Source organism: Balaenoptera musculus, chromosome 13 (genome assembly GCF_009873245.2).
Source record: "Balaenoptera musculus isolate JJ_BM4_2016_0621 chromosome 13, mBalMus1.pri.v3, whole genome shotgun sequence".
In the NCBI taxonomy this organism is placed as follows: domain Eukaryota; kingdom Metazoa; phylum Chordata; class Mammalia; order Artiodactyla; family Balaenopteridae; genus Balaenoptera; species Balaenoptera musculus.
In genome coordinates, this window is record NC_045797.1 from 15,821,051 (window position 1) to 15,834,819 (window position 13,769).

The 13,769-nt window shown below is 40.1% G+C and overlaps 1 protein-coding gene across 1 annotated transcript in view; it reads left to right on the forward strand.

The window, feature by feature from the left end:
- The first annotated feature begins 265 nt into the window (after positions 1 to 265).
- Positions 266 to 13,769, forward strand: part of SUCLG1 (succinate-CoA ligase GDP/ADP-forming subunit alpha) — a 33,477-nt gene continuing 19,973 nt past the window's right edge. The window contains exons 1-2 of the mRNA XM_036873337.1: positions 266 to 444; positions 9,976 to 10,079. Of these exons, the coding sequence (XP_036729232.1) occupies positions 348 to 444; positions 9,976 to 10,079 (201 nt within the window). The 5' untranslated portion in view covers positions 266 to 347. The remainder of the gene's footprint in view (positions 445 to 9,975; positions 10,080 to 13,769) is intronic.

The following is a 13,769-nucleotide window of genomic DNA, read 5'->3' on the forward strand; positions in this document are numbered from 1 at the left end:
TCCTCCTTCTAGTCCCTTCCCGGAAGCCCCCGTTTAAACTACTAACAAGTTGAGGCCATCGAACTACATTTCCCACAATACCCCGCGCCGGCCGGCCACAGTGGGGTTTCCCTTGAGCTGCCGTTGTTAGTAATGTTGAATCAAACCCACGTTTCCGGGGAAGAGACGAGCTATTGTCTACTTCTTCGTTAAGATGCCCTTTTTCTCCTCCACCTGCGAGACCCAGTGTTGGGTGAAGACATCTCTGCAGTGGGACATTCATTCCGGCGAACGCTCTGGCCACCCACTTCCTCCTCGCGCCTCGGCCCCGGCCGGGTTTCCCGGGGGCCTGGGAGTGTCATTGGCGGATGACCGCAGCCCTCGCCGCTGCCCCTGCTGCTGCGACCATGACTTCTGGCAGCAGCGGCCTCGCCGCCGCCCGCCTCCTGTCCCGCGCTTTCCTCCGTGAGTCCGGCCGGGGCTCTGTCCTCCAAGCCTCCGCGAGTTCCCGGCCCCCCGGGCCCGGCGTCCTAATCTAGGACGCGGCTGGGCCCTCTGGGGCCGGACCTCGGCGGGGGTCCCAAGTCGGGGACCCTCTGGGATGGAGGGAGCTTTGCTGGATATGTGGGGCGGGGGCCTGGCTTATGCAGCTGGCGGGCAGGGACGTTGAGTGGCTGAGCCAGGATTCGGGTCTGGGAGCCCTGCAGATCCGGGGGCACACCCTTGATCCCACGGTGATGAGTGGCGGCGGGATGGGGGTGGCATCTAGACAGGTTCTTTTGGGGCGTGAGACGTGAGGTGGTCCAGGATGAACTCAGCTGGGAGGGTGAGTGGGTTGAGAGGTAGGGGGAGGATATCAGTAGGAAATTGGAGGATGAGGCTGAGCCTTGTACAGGACGGTCGTACACTTTTAATTGTCCTTTCCGTAGACTGTAGGGTGAATCTCCAGAAGGGTGCACAGCCCAGAAAACTCCTAGAAGCTTAGGGTTGGCTGGGACCTTAACCAACTTATTTGTAATGTCTCCATCAGGCGGTGTGAATTCTTCAGTTCCTGAAAACTTAACACCCAAGCTTGCTAGTAACGCTGACTGCTGAAAATTCTTGCTGTGTTCAAAGTCTCTGTGTTTGTTAGGTAGGTTGTGTAGGAAAAGACTTTGGAACCGGCCACATCAGGGTTTGAAGTCTGGCTAGGCTTGTACAGTCTATGTAATAACTCTGGGGGATGTTTCTAAATCTATTTTTCAATTTCTGTGTCACGTACCATGAAAACATTACCATATTTTAATGAATCTGAGACACCATCACTTGTAAGATGCACTGCTGTGGGGTCTACCACTAAAAGTGGGAAATGATTGCTAATTAAAATTGTGACACACCATTGGTTATCAGTTGCATCCAGATTTAAGAAATGTTTAAAAAAATGAAACAAATGTGCATCCTAGAAATGATGAAGTAGAGGATGATCTGGGTTCACCATGCAGAATAAGTGAAACAATTTATATAAAGCACCTGGAATGTAATAGACACTCAACCGAAGTTAGTTTTTTTCTCTCTCCCTTTCTTCTGCTTTGCTTCTAATTCTACTGCTGCTACTGAATATTGGATGAGACTTAGTTCATTTCTTGAGAAGATTACATTTTAAAAGTGTACAATGGTGACTGTACACTCTGTAGCTACACTTAGTTACCAGATCACTTGAGGACAAACCTTAGCAAGTAGGAAGAAGTTGGGTTTATTTGGGAAAGTTTTCTGGAGATTTTTATTATATAATTTAAAGGATAATTTAGTATGTTGTAGGCAGAAGGAGAAAAGGGATTAGTTATACCGATGTCTTTTTCTTCTGGGGTCTTGCTTGTCTGAATTTCTGAAAAATCCTTTGCTGTCTTAGGAGCAGAGTCTAGAGAAGAAAGAAAGAGTGTCTAAAAGATCAGGATCTTGAATCCACCCTTAGCAATACTTAACAATCCTGTTCTCACATAACTGGAACTTCCTTATTCCTAGACTCTCAGGATCCTGAGGCCTTAAGAGGTCATCTAGTTTAGCTTCTGTTGCTGGAGTGGCCTTGAATTATCCTAGTCACGTGATTACCCTGTCACTAATGGTTTGAGAGGTCTGAGATCTAAACCAAGGTATCTCTTACATTAGAGAGGTTACAAACTCTAGGGTTAATGTTCAAAAACCTCTAAATCTCCCAAATCTTTTTCCCATGCCACATTTCTAAGCCCATTTCCACTCACAGTAGAAAAACCGCAGCCACAACAGTATCACCTCGCAAACTTCTTTTAAAGGCAGTCACAAATTATTTAGTCTCTGAGGTTAGTAATAGAACTAGAGTTGCTAGGGAGTTTTGTCCCCTTTATTCTCTTAAGTTTTAATTGTTAGTACATTTTGTGCTGAAGGTCTTAAGTGTTGCAATGTTGATTTGAGTTAGGAAAAAACCCCAAACACTTCTAGATGCCTTCCAGAGACCTGTTGGGGGCAGCTTAGAATATTTATCAATAGAAATTACTGAACCAAAAAAACCAGTTCTTAGGAAAAAAGAGAAAGAACCCAGTTGAAGTGGGGAGAGAAAATAAAATGAAAAATGAGAAAGATTTCTTCCATGAGAAAGCTTAAGGATTTTATAAGCACCTTTGAAACTGAAATAGTGAAACTTTTCAAGAAGTATGAGGTAGTGCAAGGTTGCTTTAAACATAAGCCAGTAGTTCCTGTAAGTTGGGTCTTTGAGAATAAATAGGGAACAAGAGCTAGTATTTTTTATTTTTATTGAGGTATAATTGACGTAAAACATTATATTAGTTTTAGATGTACAACCTAATATTTTGATATTTGTATATATTGTAATATCTATCTGTCTATTGTGATATCTATCACCATACATAATTACACATTTTTATTTCTTGTGATGAGAACTTTTAAGATCTGCTCTCTTTTAGCTACTTTCAAATGTGCAATATAGTATTATTAACTATAGTCACCATGCTGTACATTACATCCTCATGACTTATTTTATAAGTGGAAGTTTGTACCATTCGACCCCCTTTAGCCACTTGCCCCCTCCCCCTCAACTCTGGCAACCACCAATCTGTTTTCTTTACATGTGAGCTCAGGTTTTGTGTTTTTCTTTCTTTTTTTTTTTAGATTCCACATATAAGTGAGATCATACAGTATTTGTCTTTCTCTGCCTGACTTATTTTACTTTGGGTAATGCCCCCAAGGTCCATGTGTGTTGTCACAAATGGCAAGATTTTCTCTTTTTATGGCTGAATAATATTCCATATTGTGTGTCTGTGTGTGCATATTAATAAATATACCACGTTTTCTTTATCCATTCTTCTATCGATGGACACTTAGGTTGTTTCCATATCTTCGCTATTGTAAATAGTGCTGCAGTGAACGTGGGGCTTCTTTTCAAGTTAGGGTTTTCATTTCCTTCAGATAAATACTTGGAAGTGGAATTGCTGGATCATATGACAGTTCTATTTTTAATACCTTGAGGAACCTCAGTACTGTTTTCCATAGTCACTGCACCAATAACATTCCTACTAAAGGCACACAGGGGTTTCCTTTCTCCATATCCTCACCAACACTTATTATTTCTTGTCTTTTTGATAATAGCCATTCTAACAGGTGTGAAGTGAAATCTCAGTGTGGTTTTGATTTGTGTTTCCCTGATGATTAGTGATGTTGAGCACTTCTTCATGTACCTGGCCATCTGTATGTATTCTTTGGAAAAATGTCTATTCAAGAACCAGTATTTTTGAACTTCAGAATTACGGTGTTTTGATGCCAAAAAGTGGTCCAGTTGGTCCCATACCTTTGTTTGGCAGAAGGGGAAATTAGCCCCAAAAGTTTCCTAGCCAATATCAGAATGGGTACTAGAGCTCAGGTCTTCTGACTCTGCAGTGTCCTTTCTACTAAATACATGCTGGGTGATACTCTGAGCCTTCTTTTTTTTGAAGCTCTGATTTTTCTTTTTCTTTGGCATCCTCACTGGTTTGTTGAGAAGGTTACTACTCAGCTCAAAGGTGTCACCTGCCTTTTCCATGTGTTTGCCAAGTTGTGTAAGACTGTTTTTGGAATCCGGAAGACATTTAGAAGTGTAGCATGGAAACGGGGACCCTCAATAGTGATGTTTCTGATACCTGGTATCTCTTGTCATTGCATCCAAGAACCAAATCTTTATTCCAGAAATACAAAATGGCCTCGATCTAAAGGTATCAATGTAGCCATGAGAAAGTGACTAGATTTTCTGACCTCAAACTTGTTTTTCCATAAAAACTTAATTGGGGATGTTAAAAATAATTTCTCTAAGTATAGGGGAAGAATTTCATTTCACCAGAGGACAGGCATTTTGTTGCCATGGACCTACATTTTTGTACATTGTAACATTTCTGAAATTGGGATGTATCTGGTAATTGATGGTATCTTACAGTAAATTGGCAGCATTTTTTTCATACTAGTGCTCAATAGTGCTTGTTAAAATCAGTGGTGTTTTAGATTTGATGAAATATGATACTTAGAGCCAATTACACTTCATTTGTAAGTAAATACTGAATGAATATATAATTTCGCATCTGAATGGTGGATTGTTTGGGGTTTGGAAGTAAGTGGCTGCTGAGCTACTCTGCTATACTTTAAGGTCCTGTAGGTAGGGACCCCAATAGCCTGCAGATTATATATGCATAATACATATGATGAGTAAGTATACATTTGTTAAAATCAGGAATACATGCAGGAATAAATGAGTAACAAGGACATAGTTTGAGAGGGGAGTTGGAGGAGTATTTTCATCAACAGTCTCAGGTTACTGGTTAGGAGCACGGTACTGGTCACACAATGCCATCTGTGGTTTGAGTCCCATCCGGGCAGGTGCTTTTTGGCCACAGCTTGCATCCACCCTGCAGCCATCTTGCAAATGGTGTGGTTGCTCTCTGCAGGGGAGAGGACTCTGCATGTGGCTGACCGATACAAATTTCTCTCTCAGATTACTCAGTCCCTTTACTTCACAGCCTTTATTACAGTTGGCACTTTTGTGGTTTTGCGTTTCTTTGTTTAATGTTTAGCTGTCTTACAGGGCAGGAAGCTTCACGTGGGCCTCAGTCCATCTTGTTTACCCCTGAACCCCTTGTGTCTGGCAGACATCCTGGCACAGGGAACATCTCAAAGCAGTTTGGTCTTTTCATTCTATGTCAGTAATAAATAGCTAATAGTGAAATAGCTAAGTATTACTCTGTATGCTCTATATATTATTAACTCATCTAATTCTCATATTGCCTGTGAGGTACATAATATTATTATCCCCATTTTTACAGTGAGGATGCACCTTTAAAAATGTTTTAGATGGTAAAAATTTACTAGTATATGTGTACCTACTATATGTTATAGGTAGACATGGATTAGTATATTTATACATAAACATGTATAGGATATGCATGAGACATAAAACACTTCTGATTGGACTTATTTGATTTTAAAATATGAATTGTATGTTCTCTCTTTTTAGGAAATGATTGACTTTTGTGCTTAGGTAAGATGTGAACCCGGTTTAGGGAGTGTAGCCGGCACTTTGCTACCCAGGTTACGGGCGTCATCTCATATCAACATCACAGCCTCCTCGTGAGCAGCTGTGATTCCACTTACAGAAGGGAAGACCAAGGCCAAGGGAGATCAAAAGACCTGCCCCCTAAACTCAAGCCCAGGCCTGTCTGGTTCCTGGGCTGTGCTTTCAGCTTCTTGAGATGCAGTCCCAAGGTTAGGCTAGCCTATTTCTAAGAACCTGAAGAGAAGGCGACTCCACCCACATTCTCTGGAGATGACCCAAGGCCTTCACCACTGGGAAATTCTGCCTGGTGGCCGACTTCGGGCCTTCCTGCTGCCCTAATATTTAATTAAAAATACTCATTTTCTTAATATTAGTGAAGTCAGATATCACGTCATATGTCGATTTACCATTTATCCGTCACCAATTGTGTTTCTTGTTTATGGCCTTTGTCCATTTTTCTGTTCGGCTTTGGTCCCCTCCGTCCTGTTGGCCCCTGGTGTTGCTCAGGTTGCTAAGGTTGTCCTCCTTGCCTGTTACGTGTTGTGAAACCGCTCTCCTGGTCTGTCACTGCCTTTACCTCTGACTCTGCTGTGTTTTGCTTTAGGTTCTTTTCTTCTGTAGTGAAATAGTCCATCTGTATTACATTATTGCTTCCTGGATTTCATTTGTTAAAAAAAAGAAAAAAGTTTAGTATGGAATTTGTACTACATTGATACAGCTTTGAGGATTGCTGGTAGCATTTAGGGCTGGACTCTTTGTATGAATTTTTGGGAAACCAATAATCTTTGCATGTACAAAAATAGATGTAGGTTTTGTTCCCCTCTTTCCTGGTAATGGGAGTTCAAGATGGACATTTTTCCAGTTCACACAAAAAGAGATGGAACTTCTGATATTTATGTGTTTCTTCTCATAGATCCTCTCTCTTGTCCTGAAATTCAGTCAAACATTTCCTGCGCACCTACTCCGTAAGACGCTGTACCGTATGCCATGGGAGACACCAAGGTGTACAAGACATGGTCCTTACACTCATGGAATTTATAGTTAGAAGTTCTGAAAGTATTTAGATGAGACTTAAAATAATCTTGAAAGAAAACTTAGCCTGAAATAATTTTACTTAGCAATAATGCAGTAAAGAAAGGAACAGAATGTGTGCACTCTTCAGTGTGCAGGTGTGGTGCTTATGATTAGATACCACATGAAAGTGTTCACATTTTCCATTCTTCTTAATCTCAGATCCCCTACAAAACCCCCATTATATTCACAAGTCATGAATGTGATGTGAAGATTTAAAGATTCCTCACTGTACAATGTTTTATTTAAATGTGAACTTATATGAATTAATGCAAGAGAAATTCTCAGGAGATTGAGTACATTGACTCTGATTGAAAGGTGAGAAATATTTGTAAGATGGTTTGGTCACTAACGTATGTCCTGTGTTCAAGGTGTTTTTTTTAGGAAATAGCTTACTGTAGTTATTTGGTGGTTTTGTCATAGAGATCAGGTTTGTGTTTAAAACCAAAATGTGATTGGGCTTCTTTAAGCAGTGGACAAACAATTGAAGATTTGTACTTAAACCACTTTACATTCTCAGCAGAGGTAGAATAGGCTTTTTTTTTTTTTAATTAAGGCATTTGATTGATAATTTGGATGGAGAAGAAATCAAACAGGGAAAGAAAATGACCAGTCTGACGGATTTAATATTTACAGCAGCTGGTAGTTTGCTGGATTAGAGAGTGGTGGGATTGTGGGAGGGAAGGTGAAGCGGTGCAGAGGTGGGGATGAGGAGAGGCTGCTTTCGCTGGGGAGCCTCCAACCTGTGATTCTGGGCTTGGATTATCTGTGGTGGGGAAGAATAAGGAAAATGACATAAGTGACTTAAAATTTGGTGAGTTTTACTTGGAGTATAAACATATTTTGCATTATTTCTATCTGAGTGGAAACAAATGGCAAAAGAGAAAATTTCCTTGATTCTCTGATGTCACCAATGGTAAGACTTACAATTGATTTGATAACAGTATTACCTTAAATAGGGGCACCAGTTGTTACCTGTGTCATGGTGGCATGGAGTGGCAGGTGTCTGGGGTCCTCCTCACAGCCATGGCAACTGGGAGAGTGTGCATGGTGTAAAGGGCCAGAGATCGGGCAGATTCGTCTTCCAGTGTCTGGAATTAAAAAGGCATTTATGGTGATTATGGAGCACCATGGCTTGCTGGGTGCCTCAGGTTTTTCTCTGGGTTTCGTAAGTGCTTGATTCTAGCATCCTCTCATTTCAGTACCAGTGATACCTTGTCTGGCATTGTACAGGTTTCTTGTTGGGGCAGAATGTGGTCAGGAATTTCATTTCCTTATCTTTGAACATGTATTTTGGGGTTGGTTCAAAGGTGATGATAGTCTATTAGTTCTAGCTTATCTGAAGCCTAGGTATGGGCTCATACAGTAGATGGGAAGAGCACTTGCACACACATATGCATGATAAATCTCCCAAGATCCATTTCACTAGATGCTGTAGAACGGCAGGGTCATTGCACAAGTTGAGCAATACCAGAGGGCCACAAGGCTGTCTGGTGGGTGAGCTGCTATTCATCATACTTGGCGGATGTAGTTTTTATGAGCACCAGAGTTCTGGTGCTGTGAAGTCTTGAGCTCCATAGAGTTGATCCAGGAGGTCTGGAGTAGGAGAAGGAATAGGAGAAGGTAGTGATAGGAGTTGTTCTGGTATTGAGGCCATGCTTTATGAATGTAGACAGACCTGTGCTTTCTCAGGGCGACAGGGCCACTTCTGCCCCATGGAAGAAGAATTGAACTGTCTGATGTCTCCTTTGTTAAGGTCTAGTGTAAGAGTACTTGTGGAGGACTAAACTTTACCTTCAAAAGGCAAGTATTTCCTTTTATCAAGTATGGGCTCCAGATGTCCTGATCTTATTTGCTCTTGTAATCAAATCTTGTACCTTTCCTGTCTGGAAACTCCTAATAGATGGACTATTTATTGAGTATTCCAGGAGTGGGAGGGACTGTTGGGCAAGTCCTGCCAAGAATAGCAGAGGGGAGTAAAGCTCTTCCACAGGTACTGTGGTTCTGTGTCTCCAGCTGGGAGAACTGGGAGCCAAGGGCAAGCACTGGCTAGGGTGGGCTCTCAGGCCACAGTTCCTGTCGTAGTGTTCACTGGCCCAGGTTAAGGTGCTTAGCTGCGCTCACTGGGCCAGGACTTGACCCTCAGTGCTCCCTCAGGGTCCCTTGTTCAGCAGAGTCTAGGCCAAGATTGCAGCTGATCTGTGTGCACGCAGAATACTTCTCTCCTGGTTGGTCAGGGCAGATTCCGGGCCTGTCTCTTCCTTAGAGGGAGGTACAGGGGGCTACAAAATTCAAAGTTGTTGGAAGCTGAGGTCAGTACGTGAGTTGAAGATGAATCAAGGGGTGTTCAAAGGGCCAGAAGCAGATCAGTTACGGAATCTGAGATCTGAGGATTTAGGAGGGTATGAGCAGTGATTCAGGACAAAAAGCATTGAGTGGACCCTGGACAAATTTATGATGAGGTATTCTTTTCTGGGCCTAGCTTTCATGGGCTACCTTAGTGGTAGGTGCTGGCACTTTGAAAGGGCCAAGAATGGACCACAGAGACAGCAGGTTGGGATTCTAATGGGGGTTTAGAAGGTAGCCCACATAAATCATCTGTGCTCTACTTTCTGCTGATATTTGAAATATGGGGAGCTGGCTTTAGGAGCTACTTAAGATTTCTCAGTTTTCACTGAGGTAGTAGTTTGCTGACAATAACTTAGATATTTTTTACATGTTTCTCCCTCATCTACTTTTCCTATTTATTTTATTTTCCCTATTTCCTTTATATGTGAGGTCTTGAGACTTAATCAGAAGAGACCAAATTAAGTAATTTTGGATTATATTTTAGACAAGTTTTATTCTATGACTTAACATTTAATGTTAATATTATTACTGGGGAATGAGTTGCAAAGTAGTTCTTAGTAATTCTGACAAAGTTTGCCTCTTAACTCATCTTTTGCGTATAGATGTTGGGCTTAAAAATGTTGGGTCAAATGGGGAAAGCATGTGGCTGTTTAGTAAACATTATTAGTAAGAGTGATACCTAGTTTTTAGTTCCTGGATTTAATTTGAGCTGTTTATGTGAGCCCCTGGTTTCTTTCTGAGGAAGAAAAATTATAAACTTAACCTTTTCTTTCTCAGTTCAGAAAAAGCTACAAAATTGTTGTTCTCAGTAAAGAGGGGATTCTGGAGACTAGAACAGTGTCTTTTTTTGTTTGTTTCTTTAATCAGTTTTTGTATTTAATACATCTTATTTAAAAAGTGACATTTAAAGTTGCCATTATCACAAGATAGCTCCTGAATTAGAGGATATTTTTTTTTTTTGTCACCAGGTTAAATTCATAGTCCAAAAGTTTGGAAAAATTATAATGTGTCATATTTTCTTTACTTTTCAGTGCAACAGAATGGAATTCGGCATTGCTCCTATACAGTTTCCAGGAAGCATCTTTATGTTGATAAAGATACGAAGGTTATTTGCCAGGGTTTCACTGGTAAACAGGTATGTGTATCAAGACTTTTTAAAAGATGTATATTAGAGATACAAAAACATTGAATTATTTTCTATTGTTTTAAAGTCACAAAAGTTATAATACAGTTTGTAGCAGAAGAGTATACAGTACAGCAATGGAGTTGTATCTCAGGAGGGGGTTAGGTGCTATAGTCAGCCTCTAAGATGAAAATTGTATTTAATGTTACCTTGAAAATCCCTCCCTAGGAGTACAGTATTATGTTGGAAACCCACATATTTTCTTTCAGCAAGTATAACACAACTGGTTTTTCTCCAACATTGGAACAGATCACTGTTTCTTTAATTAAGCACTAGGTAAGGCAGATGGCTTGTGTTTAGGCCTTGTACAAAAAAAATTCGCAGCTAAGCACAGATCAGTGTGGGAAAATGCTCAAACCCAGAGAGGCTCATGGGAACTGTGATGGGCAGAGGAAGTAGTACATTGATTTTTCCCATCTTGTACTCTCTGGGCAAATGGTCTTCAGGGGAATAGCAGGCAAAATAGCCTGAAGTATTTCATTTATATTCATTCTCTCTCCCTATCCTCTGCCTACATCATAGAATATACGTAAGTTTAAATATAACTGTGATGTGATTCCACAAAAAAATGTAACAAGAATCTCCTTTCCTTCCTTCCTACCATTCTCCTGCTCTGGAATTCCTTCTGATACCAAGTTGACATGTATCCTTCCAGATATTTTTCTTGCTCATACAAACATATGTACACTTATATAATGGGCATTCTACAGTTTGTTCTACAGAACACTCTCTCTCTCCCTTTCTCTCTCTCTCTCTCTCTCTCTCTATGTGTGTGTGTGTATATATATATATACACACACACATATATATATAAACAAATTATACAGTATATAATATATATCATACATATATGTCTGTTAAATTGATTCCTAAAAGTAAAAATGGGTGTCAAAGGTTCTGTGTATTTAAAATTTTAACAGCTATTGCTAAGTTGCCCTTTAAAACATTTGTACACATTTATGGTTTCACCATAGTAGATGCACAGATTTTTTTTTAAAAAAAAGAGGGAATACTACCAAATCAATTAGAAGATAGCCATCAGCCTTAACCCAAAGTATCCCTTCCTTCATTATTAAAGGAGATATGGCAAAATAAAAGCGATTAATGATTTTTGTGTAATTGAAAAGTTAATGATTTTTCTATGATTAAAAGAATTATCACGTCCATTCTGCAGTGTTTTGGTGATCTAGAGCAAGAGTTGGCACGCGTATTCTGTAAAGACAAGACTGTAAGCATTTTAGGCTTAAAAGGCCATGCAGTCTCTGTTACAGCTACTTGGTAGTATTGGAACAGCAAAAGCAGCCATAGGTAATATGTCAGTGAATGGGTATGCCAGTAAAACTTAATTCACAAAACCAATGGCAAGTCAAGTCCTTCAGGCCATACTTTACTAACCCCTGATCTAGAGGATGATACCTAAATATCCAGAATTCTATAACTTTTGCTTTTAAAGTACTTAGGAATTGCTTTAAAATTTTGTACTTCTTTTTTAAAAAATGAATTTGATTAGAAGGTTGTTCGTGTGAAATGTCCTTTTGCTTCCTGACTTTTTTTTGAAATAACTGGGCACAAAAATGTGAATTGCAGTGGACCTTTCTTCTTTTTCTCCCATTCCTCTACTGTCTTAAAAAAAAAATCCACTGTCAGTGAAAAAAGAAACACCCCAAACTTTGAAATTTTGTTCATAGGTAAAATTGGTTTACTTATTCTGATAGCCATATGTTTTATGAATATCATTTCCACATGTATACCTTCTAAAGAAAGTTGATGCTCATCTAAGATATGAAGTACATTTTATCATTCCTCTGCCAATTAAAATCATATTTAGTCCCTTTTTGGATAGATGTTAATTTTATTAGCATATAATCAAATGTTTGATTAACCCAAATTCTCCACCTAAGTTTATTATGTATGATTTTGTTTTTCTGTTTACTAAGCTTTATACAATCCTACAACATTTTAACCTCTGACCTTTTTTTTAAGAACCATTGTCCATGCTATAAGCACTATTTGGAACTGTCTCTGCTTCATAAATTAGATGATGATTTGCCTAAATATTGAAATCCAAGGTTGGTTTCAGTGTCTCTGAGTTACTGGCAAATACATTATTTCTCATTCACTTGTTTTTAGAGTAATTGGGAGCCTTAATTGTCTCAGATTTGTTGGTTTTAAGTTTCTGTTTATAGACGTAATGATGAGGTCTGAAATTTAGAGTTTATCTCTGTAGAGAATCTGCATTTTGTCTCATTAGTTCTTTTTTTTTCAGTGTACACATTGTTCCACATATGAGTGAGGAATATTTGTATTTCAGAGCAAATCCCAAAAATGCAGATTTCCAGTGGGTGGTATTTCTTGAACTGGCTGTTATGAGCTGCTAAAAACTATCACTATTCTTAACTGTGCACTGGATGGTGATAATGGGAATATTACGGGAAAGAAGCTTATTAACGGGAAATGTTATCCCTGTTTAAGCACTACATTAGGACTAAAAATTTGTCCATTGGAATTTATGTAACAGTGTGGTAGTCTAGGGTAGTGCTCTAACTATCTGGAATGAAAGACCAGTTTGGGTGTGTCTTTGTTTTATCACCAATCTAATGCAGATGAATAGTTTTTACAAAATACTGTAAAAGTCATAGCAATATCATATTGCTATAAAAGTCTGGAAACATTCTCACTTATTTTTGTTTTCTTTATTAGATTTTTCTTTTTTTTTTTGGTCATTCTTTCTTCGTTTTGCGTTTATCTCACTGCAGACCCGTTAGCATCTACAGATGACACTTTGAATGGCACTTCTCTAAAGAGAGAGCACTGATCTGAGGTCCTTTCCAAAACTCCATCACTGACTTAAGATAAGTCAGTTAACATGCTTGGGACTAAGTTTCCTGTTTTGAAAAATGAAGACGTTGAATTAAGAAATAGAACTTGAGTAGTTGAGTCAGCATTTTCTGGTCCCTGTAGAATGACCGCATAGATCCACTCAGTTTTCAACAACTACTTATTGAGTGCCTACTGTATGTAATGTGTTGCTTTAGGTGCCATCTCTCAGTGAACAAAGTAGATAGAAATCATTGCCTTCATGGAGTGGCGGGGGAGAGAAACAAAATCAATGAGTAAATTATGTGGTACGTTAGAAAGTATAAGTGCTATGGAAAAACTAAACCAGAGAAGGGAGGTGTCTGTATGTGTGTGGGGTTGTGGTGGCAGTTATGGTGGATGTTCAGGGGAAGTTTGACCTCTGAGTCAAGCTCTAAAGGAGCTGTGGGGTGAGTCAAGTGGATGTCTAGGGGAAGCGTGTTCCAGCCAGAGGGGACAGTGAGGCCAGGAGGTGGGAACGTGCCTGCTGTATGTGGCAGCCCCAAGGCCGGCATGACTGGAGTAGAATGAGCGATGGGAGAACAGTGGGTGAAGCGAGGTCGGGCCGTTGAGGGGTTCTGATGTGAGGAGGCAGCTTGAATAATGACTTGGTGGCCAGTGTGAGGAGTTTGGCTTTTGCTGTGAATGAGATGGAAAACTATTGGCAGAGTTTGATCAGAGAAGTGACATGTAACAGGATCAGTCTGGCTGCCGTGTTGAGAATAGGTTGAAAGGGAGCAAGGGCAGTACTCTGTCAAGAGTTGATGGTGACTTAGACCAAGACGG